This window comes from Microcebus murinus, chromosome 25, assembly GCF_040939455.1.
Source record: "Microcebus murinus isolate Inina chromosome 25, M.murinus_Inina_mat1.0, whole genome shotgun sequence".
NCBI lineage: Eukaryota > Metazoa > Chordata > Mammalia > Primates > Cheirogaleidae > Microcebus > Microcebus murinus.
In genome coordinates this window covers 22,444,044-22,461,340 of record NC_134128.1, presented here as the reverse complement: position 1 = coordinate 22,461,340, position 17,297 = coordinate 22,444,044, and the positions used below count along the sequence as shown (strand labels likewise).

The 17,297-nt window shown below is 46.3% G+C and overlaps 1 protein-coding gene across 2 annotated transcripts in view; it reads right to left on the bottom strand.

The window, feature by feature from the left end:
* The window catches only part of PRKCQ (protein kinase C theta), a 98,558-nt gene that overhangs the window by 39,800 nt on the left and 41,461 nt on the right, over positions 1–17,297 (bottom strand). For both annotated transcript variants that reach the window (XM_075997654.1, XM_075997655.1), the window contains exons 3-7: positions 14,800–14,999; positions 10,545–10,605; positions 3,587–3,749; positions 2,352–2,383; positions 2,168–2,253 (exon numbers count right to left, since the gene is read on the bottom strand). In XM_075997654.1, the coding sequence (XP_075853769.1) occupies positions 2,168–2,253; positions 2,352–2,383; positions 3,587–3,749; positions 10,545–10,605; positions 14,800–14,999 (542 nt within the window). The remainder of the gene's footprint in view (positions 1–2,167; positions 2,254–2,351; positions 2,384–3,586; positions 3,750–10,544; positions 10,606–14,799; positions 15,000–17,297) is intronic.

Genomic DNA, 17,297 nt, shown 5'->3' with positions numbered 1-17,297 from the left:
TTTATGAGCCCGGGGCCTCGTGAAGCATACGTAACTCACGCTTCTCTTTACCTTGGGAGCTGCGTGAACTATTTTTCAAGTTGCACAGAACTCATGTACGGAGAACAATTTAAAATAAAAAGTTTTTCAGTAGGTTAGAAAGGATCGTTTTGTTTTCAAAGTTTTTTTTTTCTATTTTCTTAATAAAGCGCTCTGGCCCCGAGGAAAACATTTTTTTTTCAGGTGTGGCAGTCAATGTGTTAAATACTTCCTTTGGGAACGAGCACAGCTAATGCTCCTGCCGGGCTTGCTGGTCTGCACCGGCTGTGTGTAGAATTGTTTAAAAGTTGCTCAGCACCTGCTCTTGCTATTTTCAACCAAGAAAAAAAATTAATTTTTAGAACTAGTTTCATATTCCACAGTGTAAACATGAGCAACGACTGTGTCAGGGTCCAGGCTGGAAGGCAACCACTGCTGGTCTCGAACACCAGCCCTAGTGGCACAAGACACGACTCTGCACGTGTTCTTTCCAACGTGAAAACCAGTTAGCCACATGGGGCCAGCGACCGCATGAAAGGCGGTGATTTAGAATTGAGATGCGCTATCCGTGTAAAATGCACGGTGGATTTCGAAGATTTTGCATGAAAAAATTAGGTAAAATATCTCACCCATTTTTTTTTATGTTTGTTGAAATGATAATATTCGGACAGATTGGGTTAAATTAAATATATTAAATTAATTGTACCGGTTGCTTTTTCCTTTATTTACCATAGCTACTTGAAAGTTTAAAATCACTCACATGGCTTTTACGCAATTTCTGTTGAGCAATACTGGTCCGGGTATAGGACCCCAAAGATGGTGTCTCTTTGAGTGAGCAAGAAATCAGAATGTCCCCAGAGAATGGAACATTACCCACAGAGACACTCATTCATTTAGCTAACAGTTTCTGAATACTTCACTTGGTGCCAGGGACTTCGTTAGCCATTGAGGTTAAGAGCGATGCTGAGAATTTCTGATTTTTTCGAGACAAGCTGAAGACATTGAGCAAGGGGAGAAGTGTGGAAAGTGGCCACGTGACTTCAATAAGCCAAAGTCCGGTCTGGGAGATGCATCTAAGTTTTAGTACTGGTTCTGCCACTTGCAGGTGACTGACTCACCGTGGACAAACAACTTTAACCTCTTTGGGCCTCAGCAGAGTCACTTGTTGATATGAGATGATGCCCTTCTGGCTGGAAATTTTAGAACAAATTCCACCCTGTGCCTGCCCCTTTGCCGGAGATGACCATGCACTTGGGCAGGCTGACCCCGTCAAACTCAAAGCGGCTTTCGGCTCTGCTCCACAACCCAGCTGCTTCTCACTAACCACCTTGCTTTCTCATCTCTAAGACAATTATTTCACAGCCCTTCCTTTTTCCCCAAAGCTGCCTGTCGCCTTCTCTCCTTCCGTCCTCCAACCCACAGGCTCTGTTGAGGACGTAAGTCACCGGCGGGAAGAGCCCTCCTCTGCCGGCCACCAAATCTACAAATCCAACCTCGCCAGCAACCATCTCAGCCGACTCCGTTCCCTCCGTCCATCAAACAAGGTGCATCAGATACGCAACACGCATTGGTTGAAGGAAGAAGGCAAGTGTGGGAGAAGGAAGAGTATTTCATAACGACAGGCTGTCCAGCGTGCTAGACCAGGGTCCCTTCTTCTCCAGAAGGTAAAATCTGGCTTATCTTCAGATTCTATCTCAAAGTTCACTCTTAGAGAATTATTTGCTTCTCAACATCTGCTTACCCTTCTGTTACCATCTCTTACTGACCTTGTAAGAGCCGCGTCTCTGTATTTTCTAATCGTTCGCCTTTATTGACTGTTTAATTGTCACTTCTAGCTATAGATGTCACAAGGGCTGTTCTCATATAATTCATCAAAACTGTGCTTTCTGGCTCACTTTCTATTGCATTTTTCTGGAAAAGGGTAGAGTCATTAAAATTCTTATGGTGCTCTTCTTAATCACTCTCTTGTTTGGATAACTTAGTAACAACTTGGTATTGAAGAGGAAAGATTTTTTTGGGGGATTGACGTTCATTGGTAAGGTTAAGGTTCCAAGTTCAGGCATTGTTAAAAGGAACGGGTGGGCTATAACATTTAATACGAGGATAAAATCATCGTACGTCAGACAAAGAGAGGAATCTAAGTACGTACCATGGTTTCTCGGCTGTTGACGGCGGACCCTGTGCACTTAGCTATAACTTTATCAATGCACTTCTTGTGGATTGCTGCGTTGCATTCTGAAAAGAAATAGTCACCGCTTACGATTTTCAGAAGTTAAGGAACAACTAAATGGAAATAACAATAGCACAATACAACAGAAATCCGTCTTACTTACGTTGACACTGGTAGCCCTGTTTGTTCAGGCCCCTGCAAGAAAGGACAGGACTGACTTTACCTGGATGCTCATGTCAATGTCAGCACCAGAGACATTTAAGAAAGGAATGAGATCTAAGAGCTTCTAAGACCACAGAGCGTTTCCGATGAGTGGTCCTGGCGAATCACTTGCCGAGAACGATAACATCGTGTTTTTCTATTTTGAGCTGCTTTGTCAAAGGTTTGACAACTAAATGAACGAGGAGCTGCTGATTTCCTTTTCACTTTTGCATTTTCCAAACAAACATATACAGAGCTTAAAATGCGTGACCGAATAAAAAATGCCTGGTGGGCTCCTGGCAGCAGAATTCCACGTTGGTAAGGCTTAAACGCTCATTGCCTCGCTAAACTCACTAGGGCTGAACGAAGACATCTGCGACACACGGTGTTTCCTCTTTCTGTCGGGGAATACTGGCAACCCAGGGGAATACTGGCAACCCACAAAGCGTCAAGTTTAAGGCGAATTCCCGAGGGACGCTCGTTATAAGAAAGAAAGGGGTTTCTTAAGTGATTAGACGAAAACACATGGATGGAAATCCACCGGGAGTCTGTCTGGCCCTCGGATGCCCCGGCTAGGGAGAGCGGTGCACCCGCAGATCCTGCAGCGGCCCAGAGGGAAGCGCGGACTGTAACAGGTGCGGGTGCTGAGAACCAGAAACGAGAGCCGTTTCCAGGCTCCGCTCTGTCACAGCCTTCGCTGCGCGCGGTTCCTGAGGCTCGAACTGGTCTCTGTTTGAAGGCGGTGAAGACGCCCAAGAGCCTCGTAACCGTTTAATCCATTAGCTACGATGGGAAAGCGCCGTCTGTTGCAATCGATTGCACCCGAGCAGGAGGGCTGTTGGGTGGTGGCAGCTTTGGCTACAAACCCGCGGAACTGTGCGTGGGACACAGACACCTCCCTGCTCTCTCTCCCCCTGCGGCAGCCTCCCACGAGTCAGGAGCTAACATCCTCCGGGCGGCTTTCCCAACTGGGCCCGGCGTCCTTGATGGGCAGGAGCCTCGTCACGCAAATCTCTCACTGGGTCACAGCCACCCCCTTTAAAACCTCTCGGTCCCGGCCACCGACGGCTCTCACGTGGCACTTATTCCTGTACCCGTCCCCACGAGGGGGGGGGGGCATGCCAGGCCCAGCGGGTTACGAGGATGCAACGAAACCCACGCCCCGGAAGCTAGGGGCGAAATGGCGAGTTACTGTACCAGACAAACTCGTGGCAGACGGAGCAGAACGTGGGCTGTGGGAAAAAGGTGGCGGTGAACTCGTGGCACTTGACGTGGTGGACTTTGGCCTGTTTGATGGCCCCCCGGCGGTGATGCAGCGCAAAGAAGCCTTCGGTCTCGAATTCACTCAAGTCCTTTGTGTCTGCAGGAAGACAGCAGGGCACAAAGCTCAGCTCTGCACATGACTGTCCCAGCCGGGGGGGGGGCAGAGAGGGACCAGCATCGGGTGCCTACACCACTAACATTCCAGGTACTTACTAAGGTGGGCGCCACACTAAGCTTCTGTCCCTAATTCTACCCTACGGAGTTATCACGGAGTGTGTTAGTAGAGGTGCAAACAGTGAAGCTGTATTGCAGGCTCAGTCCTCCCCTCCTTTCTGACTGGGCTGAGCTACCCTCTTGCAGTGTTTGGAACCAGAGATCAGAATTTTCAAGGTAACTCCTACACCCCTGCTCCCCTGCACCCCTACACCCCCAGCACCCCTACATCCCTGTACCCCCTATACCCCTGTTCCCCGACACCCCTTGTACCCCTACACCCCTGCTCCCCTGCACCCCCTACACCCCCTGCACTCCTGCACCCCTACACCCCATGCACACCCTGTACTCCTACACCCCCTGAACCCCTGCTACCCTGTACCCCTGCACTCCTACACCCCCTGAACCCTTGCACCCCTGTATCCCCTGCACTCCTACACCCCTGCACCCCCTGCACCCCTCATCAGCCTCTCTTTGTCACCCTCAGTGATGAGTCAGCCGGAAAGGCAGGAAGTGGCAAATGCTTTTCTGTCTGTAATTCTAGAGAATCGCGTGTGTACTGACAGCCACTTGAGCCTGGCGGTTCTGAGGGGCCGGGATGCTGTACGCCAGGTTGCGTTTAGGACAGAGCAGGCCAGGCATCTGCGTGGGGGCAGAAGAACTTTGGGAAGTCATGTGTGTGCTGGTTCCTGATGTCCACAGGGGTCAAACACACCAGCCACAGATTATACTCGACAACGTGGAAAGGGCTGGACGATTAACAGATTGCTGCGATTTTTTTAGTGTCTGGGTAAACCTGTGTGTTAGCTAGTCATCTATATCAAACCATCAACTTCACATCTATTCCGTTTCCTCTGGGCTCATGAAAGTTGGTGCAGCTGCTCTGGGTGGTCACTGCCCACAGTGCCCGATAGCCAGGTGACATCTTTCCAAAAGGCCGAAGGACCCTACGGTGAGCGACTTACGAGAATATCCATCATGCCCTCACTGAAGTCTAGGTCCCCCCCTCAAAAACACAAAATGGTAAGGCAGTCACGGCTAAACAGCCTGCTGAACACACTGGTGAGAGAAAACAACACGCTAAACAGCAAAGAAATAAAAATAACAGTCACTAAAATAAGAATAAGAAATGAATACATAAACAGATAAAAACAAAATAAGGGTAACGAGTCTAACTCCTAAAACTATAATTTTTACGATTGCTCGAAGATGCCTGGATTGCTCCGTCTATGTTTTTGGTTTTACAAATATAAAACCATCGAGGGTTAGCACGAATAAGGGGCTCAGGATATTTTGCAGATATTCACCAATATAATTTTTTATTAACAATATCGAACCTAAATGACTTCTTTTCTGGCTAACCAGTGGCATCAGTCTGCAAGGGTGCTTGGGCCCAGCGCCCCTTCCAAGGCACCTTGTTTTCCAACCCCTAGTAGTGGCCGGGCCAGAAACACACCAGGTGGACAAAGGTCCCCCTGTGGGTGTCCCAGGACTCACGCCTTCTCTGCACTGGGCCAGAGATAAAGGTTTATGGCAACCCCCAAACCCCTAGATGGAGGGCAGTGCCAATAGCCCTCTAGACAGTTCCCTAGATGGGGTGTCGTACTTTGCCTAATACTCTAAGGCTGGGAAAGTCAGGCCTTTTTACTAAGAGTAGGCTGACAATAAATTAGGCTAGGTTACGGAAGGGTCAATTGAGGGCCACTGAGTTGATCATCTTCTCCCACAAGTTCTGGTCTAAGTGTGGAGATCTATTTACAACCTGTGACTCGCGTCCTAGGTCATTTGTTTATATAATCACACGCGGCTCATTTCTATTTTGGTCCAGATTACATAAATTTAAGTATAAAAATACTTTCTAAATTTAGAGAATGGAAGTGAATTATTCTGGGAACCCTAGCTATATTATTGTGTGTGTGTGTGTGTATATATATATACACATATATATATGTATATATAAATTTGTGCATTAGACTCTAACACTACAAATTTTTAACAAATCAGAAATTGTTCGAAATGCATTTATTATTCCCTTGTTCCCTTCTGTGATTTCCTTTGTCCTCTAAGCATTTCAATGATTATCAAAGACTGAATGTAAGAACACAGAATTTCTTTAATTCTTTGGGCATGACTATTATTTATTTCTGAAACAAATTGCTATTTCTATGTATTGGCTTGACTAAGCTCACTGGTTTTTATATGTTTGGTGTTTTTTTTTTCTTCTTCTTCTTCTTATATACTAACGGTTCCTAATGTATGTATTTAGTCTAATCGATCACTTGTTTGCAGTCAATCAGATGACAGATGTTTCTGGAGCGGCTCTGAGTGCATTGCCCTGCTGAGTGCACTGTGGCAACGTGAGCTGTCCTTCCTAACTCCCCAGTGGGCAGCCGTCAAGAATGGGGGCTTCCTCTGGCACACGCAAGACCAGGTCACTATAAGAAGCAGAGTATAATGGCGAGGAACAGGCTCAGAGATACTTATTTTTTAGGAGGATCCATATTTTCCAGGAGGTAGGAAAAGGAATTGCAAAAGAGACCAAGAAGGGGTAGCTGAAAAATTAAGAGGCACGCCATGCAAGCCATCAAGGAGTGCAACGTCTCAGCATCGACGGTTGGGGACACGTCCAGGAACCAGAGGGCTGAGAAACAGAAACTTGTCTTGGGGATTCATGATCCCGGAGAAATCCACTCCGGCAGATCACGGGAAATAAGCCAGACGTTTGAGGGTTTAGGGACGCAAGGAGCCGCGAAGAACCTAGAAACTCACAAATACAAATTGCTTTTCCAAGAAATGCATCAGGAAGAGGAAGAAGAGAAAGGGTCACGGAGGTGAAACTGTTAAGAGAGAAAAGATCTTTCTCAGGACGGAGGAAGCCGGCTGAACGCCGTGTGTTTCGGCAGCGGGGAGGAGAAGCACGGAGGGAAGGAGGGGTTGGAGACGCTGAGGGTCAGCGGCCTGTGCTGATGGAGCAGGGAGGCTGGGGTGGGAGGCTGAGGCTGTGAAAGGTGAGGCTCTCCTGGGAGGAGCAGCAGGAGGGAACACGGGAGAGGGGGAAGGCAGCCGCATCCCAAAGTGCAGAGACGGATAAAGGTCAGTGTCTTCCGATTATGCCATGGCCAAGTGCACCTCCAACGGTGGGAGAAGAACAAGAGACCCTCAGAAACCAAGGGAGATGGGAATGTTAGGAATCGCCGTTGTGTGGGAATCAAAAGGAAATGAAAGAAACTTCCACATGTCTAAGTGATTCCAGCTGAACAAGCACTTCTTGAAAATACTAACCCTGACCTGCAGCCCGGAGCTGGGGTTAAAGAGACAAGGCTGGACGCAGTGGCTCACGCCTGTAATCCTAGCACTCTGGGGAGGCCAAGGTGGGAGGATTGCTCAAGGTCAGGAGTTCGAGCCCAGCCTGAGCCAAGAGCGAGACCCTGTCTCTACCAACAATAGAAAGAAATGAATTGGCCAACTAAAAATATATATAGAAAAAATTAGCCGGGCATGGTGGCGCCGCATGCCTGTAGTCCCAGCTACTTGGGAGGCTGAGGCAGGAGGATCGCTTAAGCCCAGGAGTTGGAGGTTGCTGTGAGCTAGGCTGACACCACGGCACTCTAGCCCGGGTGGCAGAGTGAGACTCTGTCTCAAAAAAAAAAAAGAGAGAGATAACTAAGACGTGGTTTGACCTCTGCCCCCTGCAGGGAGCTGACAGTCCACAAAGAAAGCCGATCAGTGTGATCAGTGCGGTAAGTGTGAGAACAGAAGTGTTCTCAGGATGCTTGGAGCCGCGGATGGGAGGACGTTGGACCAGCAAAGGGAGCGGGAGGGAGGTGGAGGCGAGGGAGAGAGGAAAGTGGGACCAGGAGGTGCCAGTAGAGACGCCCGTCTGAGCTGAGCTCTGAAAGACTGATAACTCCTGCCGATGTGCGAGAGACGGGGCGGTGAGGGGAGCAGAGGCGGAAGAGGGCTCAGAGCTAAGCCCCCCCTCCCCCAGGGGCTGTGCAGGCGTCGCCTCAGTGCAGACGGTGAGGCAGAAAACACCTGTGGCCGCACCTGTGGCCACACCTGTGGCCACACCTGGAAGACAGGTAGGCGGCAGGTCAGTGCGAACGTTTCCCTGTAGATAATTTACAGACGCTGCACAGCTGCAGCCAGGGGCAGAGTTGTGGCACGGTCAGATTGGGGCTTGATGTAGTTTTTTTCCCTTCCACCAGCGGCGTAGAAGAGTGGACGGGATACAGCAAGAGGTGACAACGCAGAGGCGACATTGAAAAATTACAGCAAGAGGTGACAACGCAGACGGCGACGTTGAAAATTACTGACTAGACTGCATGCATGGAAACGGTCGACCGATTGAGGTGGGAGGTGGAGGAAGTGGAGGCTATGAAAATTACTTCCAGGTTTTTCGAAGCGAGCAATAACTGACTAAGATAGTGACTGCAAAAGAAATAGTTTGCTGGTGAACATGCTGAGAGTAGTTTTGGACACAATTTAATCTGGACACTTTAAGTTTTGTTGTTTATTTTTATTTATTTATTTTTTTTTTTTTGGAGACAGAGTCTCCCTCTGTTGCTCCAGCTAGAGTGCCGTGGCGTCAGCCTAGCTCACAGCAACCTCAAACTCCTGGGCTCAAGCGATCCTCCTGCCTCAGCCTCCCGAGTAGCTGGGGCTACAGGCATGCACCACCACCATGCCCGGCTAATTTTTTCTCTATATTTTTAGTTGTCCAATTAATTTCTTTCTATTTTTAGTAGAAATGGGGGTCTTGCTCTTGCTCAGGCTGGTTTCGAACTCCTGACCTTGAGCGATCTACCTGCCTTGGCCTCCCAGAGTGCTAGGATGACAGGGGTGAGCGCCCTGCTTAAGTTTTGTAATTTAAATTCAACAGAATTTCAAGTACGTAGGAGGTCTACCAGGGGGCAGAATGGGTGAGTTCCACAGGAACATCACCTAGTAGCAGCTGTTTGCAATGGAGTCGGCTGAATGACTTTTTTTTAGCAAAGCCGCAGAGAATGAGAGGGGAGAATGCAAGGTTTGGAGTTCAGAGCATCCATGGCCAAGAGGGAATGAATGAGAGCAGGCGCTGGCAAGGACTTGTCTGTAGTAATAGGAGTAATAAACAGGAGGAATATCCGTGGAATTGGTGTTCAGTGCAGGGATCTTAAAATCATTTATCGAAAACATTTGCATTCTGATGGAGGACTCGTTTTCAACTTACGTTGTTACGTTGGGCCATGGTTTAAACTTACGGGAAGAGTATACCTTCTCTTATGTATGGAACTACACATTACTGGTATTATCACTCAGGTCAGTACTTCCGCTTTTTATGCAAATCTGGTTATTCAGATGCCCTGCAAAGACTCTATCTCATTTAGCCAATTTGAAAACAGTGTCATTATATGTATTATACGTCTACAACCTCCAAGCAGAAAAAAAAAAAAAAAAAAAAAGCAAAAGAAAAGTTCGGGGTACATTTTTCCCTTCTCGGGAACTTTTTTCTTTCTTTTTAGAAAACTTCATTATGGAAAATTTCAAATATGCACGAAAGTTGAGCAAATGCTGTAATTGATTTCTGCATAGTAATTATATAGCGTCAACAATGATAATGGCCTCTAATTCATGGCCTCTCTCTTCCAATATACCTAGTTCGCTCCCCCCACCCCATGCCAGTGGATCATTTTGAAGCAAACTCATGGTACCGTCTTATTGTATCTAGAAATATTTCAGCATGTATCTGTAAAAGCTTAAAACTCCTTTAAAAAAACATGACTGCAATATTATTGTCATACCTATAAAAGTTAATAACCGTGCCTCAATATCGTCAAATATCTGTTGAATGTTCCCGTTTCCCCTCATTATCTTATAACATTATTTTCTCCAGTGTATTTGTTTGACCCTGGACCCAGAGGAACTACATGTGTTAAGCAAAAACCCAGAAAGCACCCAAAATCTGTAAACCAAAACTCTCTTCTTCTTGGTAGCAAACCTGATTGAGGTAAAAAATGAAATCAGTTTATCATCAGTAAATTCACACGTCCATTCTGCAGTTTAGGATTTTACGAGTAGTAGCATTTGATTCGTGTAAACACTACCAGCAGCTTGTTGGCTGGTGACTAGCGCACCATGATGGGAAATTCAACTTTTGTGGCCAAAGTCTGCATGGGACACGGAACCAAAGCTCTTAAGCAATGCATTTTTTTTTTTACCCTTCTCTGTTCCAAAAAGGATTTGAGGTGACTAGCCTCAAATTAGCATTTCTGCCACTACATTTATGGAAAACATTTCTTTCTTTCTTGCATTTTACTGACAGGGTGATAGCTTGTCATACATAGCACACCGTTTACACATAGACAATGTGTACACGCATCACGACACATAAACAGTGTTTTGCATTTACACGAAATGCCCAAACTAAAATACAGACGACAGAAGCGATATGGGCACATGAATTCACCCCACCTGAAACAGAACCCTGTAAATGTTTTACATTTCTATGTTCATCTGGCCCCGACAGTGTATTTCCTATTCGTGCCTGGGCACCGCTAGGAATTTTAAGAAAATTCCTGGGCCTCCCTTTTCTCCCAATCCTTCCCTGTGATCATTGCAAAAGTAACGTTGAGTTGCACTGGAGGAGAAGGCCACTCCCTCCTCACCCCCCAAAACAGGAAGAAGAAATGTCACTTGCCACTCATTTCCAGAAAGTATCTTGCATTCATTAGCATTCGGCCTTGAGGTTTCAGCTCTAACTGGTTGGGAGAAGGAGAGAGAAACATCAATCAGAATGTGAAGTAAGCCCTGCGCTCAATGACATAACTGGCTACTGGCAATGGCAGGAGGGTTACAGTGCAGAATACGGCCATTGTTCTTTCCCACTGTACTCACGCTCATTACCATCAGAACAGCCCAGCAGCCGTGGGGATAGCCTTTCTTTCATTAAAACACCCGAGCAATCCATTAATTTTACTTGGCGATCAAAACGCACGTAAGGACGAAACAAAAAAAAATTCTGAAATAGATCGTCTTTGGTTTTCCTGCCCTGTGATTTGCTTGTCTGAAGAGCTGTCCTAGGACAGACCCAGATCTTTTTTTTTTTTTTTTTATTTTATTTCAGCATATTATGGGGGTACAAATGTTAAGGTTACGTATATTGCCCTTGCCACCCCTCTCCCCTCGAGTCAGAGCTTCAAGCGTGTCCATCCCCCAGACGGTGCACATCTCACCCATTGTGTGTGTATATATCCATCCCCTCCTCCCCCCTCCCGCCTGCCCGACACCCGATAGATGTTACTCCTATATGTCCACTTAGTTGTTGATCAGTTAATACCAATTTGCTGGTGAGTACATGTGGTGCTTGTTCTTCCATTCTTGAGATACTTCATTTAGTAGAATGGGTTCCAGCTCTATCCAGGAAAATACAAGAGGTGCTAGATCACCATTGTTTCTTATAGCTGAATAGTACTCCATGGTATACATATACCACATTTTATTAATCCACTCATGTATTGATGGGCACTTGGGTTGTTTCCACAGTTTTGCAATTGTGAATTGTGCTGCTATAAACATTGGAGTGCAGATCAAGATCTTAATCATGACAAAAGAATCACAGGCGCTAGGACTATCTGCCGTGGGGAAAAAGCAGGTGTTTTTTGGGGAAAGATAAATCCTGCTTTGAGGGTGCCTCCAGAGCCCTCCCTGCCCTCCCATGTGGGGTGTATATGTAGGTTAATCAGTGGGGTGGCCTCTTTCTTTCAAGAGGAGGGACGACGTTTTTTTGGCCAGGGGAAGTGCTGGCTGATCCACTAAAGGGAATTTTAATTAGATTAGTCTGGGGAGGGAGTAAAAAATATATATTTCAGTACCGTATCACCATGTAGAAGGGACCAGAACAAAGTGTCATTTTAAGGGATGATGGAGGATCTCTTGTAAAGTGACATAAAAAGAAAAAAAAAGGACAAACCCAAGTCTAAGACAACCTGAGCACTAATCACTAATATATGAAACCATCCCACTAAGAAGAATAAGAAAGAAGGTGAATCAGGCCGGGCGCAGTGGCTCACGCCTGTAATCCCAGCACTCTGGGAGGCCTAGGTGGGTGGATCGCTCAAGGTCAGGAGTTCAAGACCAGCCTGAGCAAGAGCAAGACCCCCATCTCTACTAAAAATAGAAAGAAATTAATTGGCCAACTAAAAACATATATAGAAAAAATGAGCTGGGCATGGTGGTGGCGCATGCCTGTAGTCCCAGCTACTAGGGAGGCTGAGGCAGGAGGATCGCTGGAGCCCAGGAGTTTGAGGTTGCTGTGAGCTAGGCTGACGCCACGGCACTCTAACCAGGTCAACAGAGTGAGACTCTGTCCAAAAAAAAAGAAAAAGAAAGAAGGTGAATTGAAGGTCATTATCAGTCATTATATCTTAGCCGGAATAACAGACAAACAGTGAGTCGTGTGGTGTGGAACCCAGGATTGAATGTGAACCGTGGCTCCATCATTTCCTGGCTGTGTGTCCTGTGCAAGACACCAAGCCTTGGAAAATCTCTGAAAAACTGACATAATAGCAATGTCTGCGTCACAGCATCATTGCTACGAGAATTTTATGACAAAATGAGCTCGTCCTGCTGGGGCCCGCTGTAAGTTCTCACGCGAGCTCCAACAGGTTGATGAGAAGAGAGGTGTTTTTGACATCGAGTGTAGACACCACGGTTCTCTGGTTCGTGGAATAGGGTGGCAAAAAGGGAAACGGAGGTAAGGGGCCCATTTCCAAAGGAAACGGTGACAATTGGCACCACGTGCGACCACAAAATTATCACATTTAGGAATGAGTGCCAGTGGGGGGAAATTAAACCGGTGAGCTGCCAGGAAAGCAGCGATCACAGAAAGTCACGTTCCGGCACGTTCAGGGAAGTGATTGGGGGGGGGGGGGAATGACCAGGCAACCGGCTGCACGGCCGGAGGGGCGGGAGGCAAGTCCACCTTGTCATTTAAGAGACGAGACAGCCACTATGGAGGCGCAAGGCAAGTTTGAGAAAATCATTTTCTAAAAAAAAAAAAAAAAAAAAAAAAAAAGATTAATTTTAAGAAAGCAGATTTCAATAAAATTAAGGGAAAATATAAGTCCAAAACAACCTGTTGGTCTTTAAAATAAAATAGAAATAAACTAAGAAATGACCTTGAGAAAAAAAAAATAAAAACCCACAAAGTTTTAAAATGCCAAAAGTGTGCTAGTCGGTTAAATGAGATTCTGCACGCCACACGTGCTTGGGTCCAAAAAAGCCGAGAACGCAAAGAGAGTGCAAAGTCTTGTGAGAATAAAATCCGCAAAATCCTAGGCAAGAAATCAGAGGCGGCCTGATGAGACAGAAACGCAACCTGCGTGTCAGTGGAAGCTAATTTAAAAAAGGATTTAAAAATAACCCTGGGAGTTATCCTTGCATTAATTGAGAGAGAACCATGAATAGAATGGTGCTTAAAATTAGAGAGTTGACAACGCTTCTCTTATTTAAAAAAAATAGGCAGAAGCAGAAAACATATGGAATGGGGGAAATTGGAATGGACTTTCTACCTCTTCTTTCTCCTTGCCCGGCCAGAGGCTCCACGCTCTGATTTAGCTGGTTTATGTAAACCAGGGGTCCTCAAACTTTTTAAACAGGGGGCCAGTTCACTGTCCCTCAGCCTGTTGGAGGGCCGGACTATAGTTTAAAAAAAAAAATAAAACTATGAACAAATTCCTATGCACACTGCACACATCTTATTTTGAAGTAAAAAAGCAAACGGGCAAAAACACCTGCGTGTGGCCCACGGGCCGTAGTTTGAGGACGCCTGGTGTAAACTCTTCAACACTGAGTTGAGCACCTGTGACATCATCCACCTGTTTTTTTTTTTTTTTTTTTTTTTTTTTTTGAGACAGAGTCTCGCTTTGTTGTCCAGGCTAGAGTGAGTGCCCGTGGCGTCAGCCTAGCTCACAGCAACCTCAAACTCCTGGGCTCAAGCCATCCTCCTGCCTCAGCCTCCCGAGTAGCTGGGACTACAGGCATGAGCCACCATGCCCGGCTAATTTTTTTTTTTTATATATATATATCAGTTGGCCAATTAATTTCTTTCTATTTATAGTAGAGACAGGGTCTCGCTCTTGCTCAGGCTGGTTTTGAACTTCTGACCTTGAGCAATCCGCCCGCCTCGGCCTCCCAAGAGCTAGGATTACAGGCGTGAGCCACCGCGCCCGGCCCATCCACCTGTTTATTAGCCTTTCCCTACTTGCCTACGCAGCTCCGTAGAGGAATCCAGAATCCAGAATCCTCCGTAGAGGAATCCAGAATCCCCCAAGCTCCAAAGACATTGCTCAACTAAATCACCCAGACATAGCTAAGCACAGGGACCTGTTAAAAAGGTTTTCTTTTGGCATGAATTTGTCTTTAAAGATTTCTTTAGTGACTCCAGCAAAGATTTATATACTTGCTCGAGAAGTATTGATTTTTTTTTTTTTCCTCCTTGAGGTCAAAACTACAAAACTGATACAACCCCCTGGGTTTTAGGCATGCTCTTCCCAAAGCTTGAGAAAGCAAATGAAGCCAACAACTGGGTTGATACCTAGACAACGATTCCTCCCCAAAGCAAGAGGAATTTGTGCTGTTTTCAAGCTTGCTTTTAACGTTACAAATCAATGACAGTTTCTCACAATCTAAGAGACCTTCTCCACCTTGCGTAGGAATCAGAGGAGATCTGAACACGCCGGAGTGTTCTGTTGCCCACAGTGAATAACCGTGGCCGTTATCAAACCGCCGATGACTAAGTGGTGAGGGGAGTGTGTTACCTAATTAGGGCCAGTGTCCTTTCACCTTTAGGATGACATGGGCGGGTCGAGCTGGCCCCCAGTGCCCCGTGGCATTGTGCTTACCCCTTAACGGTGCACGCACATCACACAAAAGCTCACAGCGCGGACAATTACCCATATCTCCGTCTTCCCGTTGTTCTTCCTGCACCTCTCGGCCAGCGAGCACAGCTCCACAGTGGTCTCAGATATGAGGTCCACGTTTTTGTCCTTCACGATGATCTGCATCACCCTCCCCTTGTTGATGTGGGCATCAAAGGTGCTGTCCCAGGGCGGGTACATGGTGGGCTTTTTCTGGACGTACATCTGCCCATTCTCTAGGGACAGAAAGACAGGTGCTCATTACCCCTACGGCCAGCTCCGACGAGGATTCGAGTCAGCTCAGCGGGGGGACCTGTCCCCTCTGCGGTCTGGGACAGGTCATTCTGTCGGGGGGATGAAAGCGACACATCGGCGGTCAGAGACTATACAGGAGACAGAACGAGACGGTTCCACGGTGTACATGCAATGTGATGCACTGAATCTTACGAGGCCAACATAGACAATTTAGACAGCAACAGTCTGCCAATGTCTTTTTTCTTTTTTAAATTTCAGAATATTACTGGGGTACAAATGTTGAGGTTACACGTATTGCCTTTGCACCGCCTGCGTCAGAGCTTCAAGCCTGTCCATCCCCCAGATGGTGCACACTGTACCCATTAAGTGTGTATATGCCCATCCCCCCCTCCCCACCTCCCACCTGTCCGACACCCGATGAATGTTACTTCCATAACCCGATGAATGTTACTTCCATATGTGCACATAAGTGTTGATTGATTAGTACCAGTTTGATGGTGAGTGCATGTGGTGCTTGTTTTTCCATTCTTGTGATACTTCCCTTAGTAGAATGGGCTCCAGCTCCATCTGGGACAAGTACAAGAGGTGCTAGATCACCATTGTTTTTTTGTGGCTGAATAGATCTCCGTGGTATACACATATACCACATTTTCTATTAACGCGTTGGAATGGAAATGTTCTTTTTCTACTTGACAGTTTGTTGCTTCACTTTGGGTGTGAACACCTGAGCTAATAAAGTTTTCTTTTTTTTAAAAAAAAAAAAAACTTCCATGCCTTTCGAGATCCTCCTTTGTTAATTTATAAACAGCCAATTATGTGACTGATTAACTTCTCTGGCGTTGAGTAAAAAATAGTCAACACAAAACCACTGTGTGTTCATCTGATCGACATGGTGGGGAATAATTTAAGCTTATAATGAGTAAACCTTTAAAAATATTTAAAAATTTTCCGTTTGGCATCAATACTCTCAAAGGCAATAACTATGAAAACATAATGAGCCATTATTTCCTTCCCTAATTCTTGGATGGAGACACGCTTTGCATACACCTTGCGCCCTAAGGAAGAGCTGACAGGTGATTTACACAGGTGGCGGTCTTGGTCCGTGAAGCCAGCGAGGTAGCCTGCAAACCCACAGGTGGGAGATGGAGGCAGGTAGGTGTGAGCTCTGGCAACCCGGGACAGGGTGATCAGTTGAAGGGAAATGTCCCCAGCGGCCACCAGGTGCCTGGGAAAGAGTTTACTACTGGAATTAAGGAGTTTTGTCCTGTCTTACACCCACACTGGATTTTCTCCGGTATTCATTCCTTAATCATTTCAGAAGCAGAAAACGGCAGCTGCATCTGAGGGTTTGTTTCTTGTGCTATAAGCACGTTAAGTGGCAGATTTAGCCATTTGGAGATGGCGGATGCAGTGGGGAAAAAAATCTGCTTACAGCCAGGAAACAAAGCCTTTCTAACCTTGAGGGGTCCTTCTCCCCAACACCATGCAAGGCTGAACGGGACAGGCTTTTAGCATTTGTTAAATTAATATTTATCTGGGGGAGATAGATGCAAGGAGTTGAATAAGCTGAAACTTCAAATTTTAGGGAAACTTGGCTAGTAAAGGCTTATAAACCACGAAGGGTGGACTAGGAAGGAGAAAGTTTTTATGGCTTGGTTAAAAACATTTTTGACTGCAGATTGGGCTTTTTAGAAAGCAGTGGCAATATTAACGATCACAGTAACATTTGACTTCCACAGACTCGAGGCTTCCCCATGGGGTAATTCCTTCCAACTGTAACCATCCTGCAGGTGCAGAGGAAAAGGCCGTAAATCCCCAGAGAAAGGGCAAAAATCCCTGCAGCAAGGATTTTTGTTTTTTTCATTTTCATTCACTGGGTTTGTAAGCAACTAAAAAGAGGACCAGAGCTCAGAAGGCTCCGTGGACGGTGCGTGTTGAGGTTGTCAAAAGCTCACGGACCCAAGCCCTGGGGCTTGCATGTTCCGTCAATTCAGCCTGGAAAATGCAGCCTCACACACCACAGCTCGAGGTGGCTTTAAACCCTAACGACAGACGTGATGCTCGAATGATCATGTTCAGAGAGATTTCTCTTTAGAACAAAACCAAAAAAAAAAAAAAAAAAATCAAAACCAAACATCTCCAAACTTCCTCAAAACCCTGCAGGCTAATGTCCCCTGGGGGGAAAAAAAGGAAAACATTTTCTCCTTTTCTGACGAGGTCTCTCGATCCACGTGGCTGACGAGATCAAGTTCAAAGGCAAGGCTAAAAGAAGCAGCAGG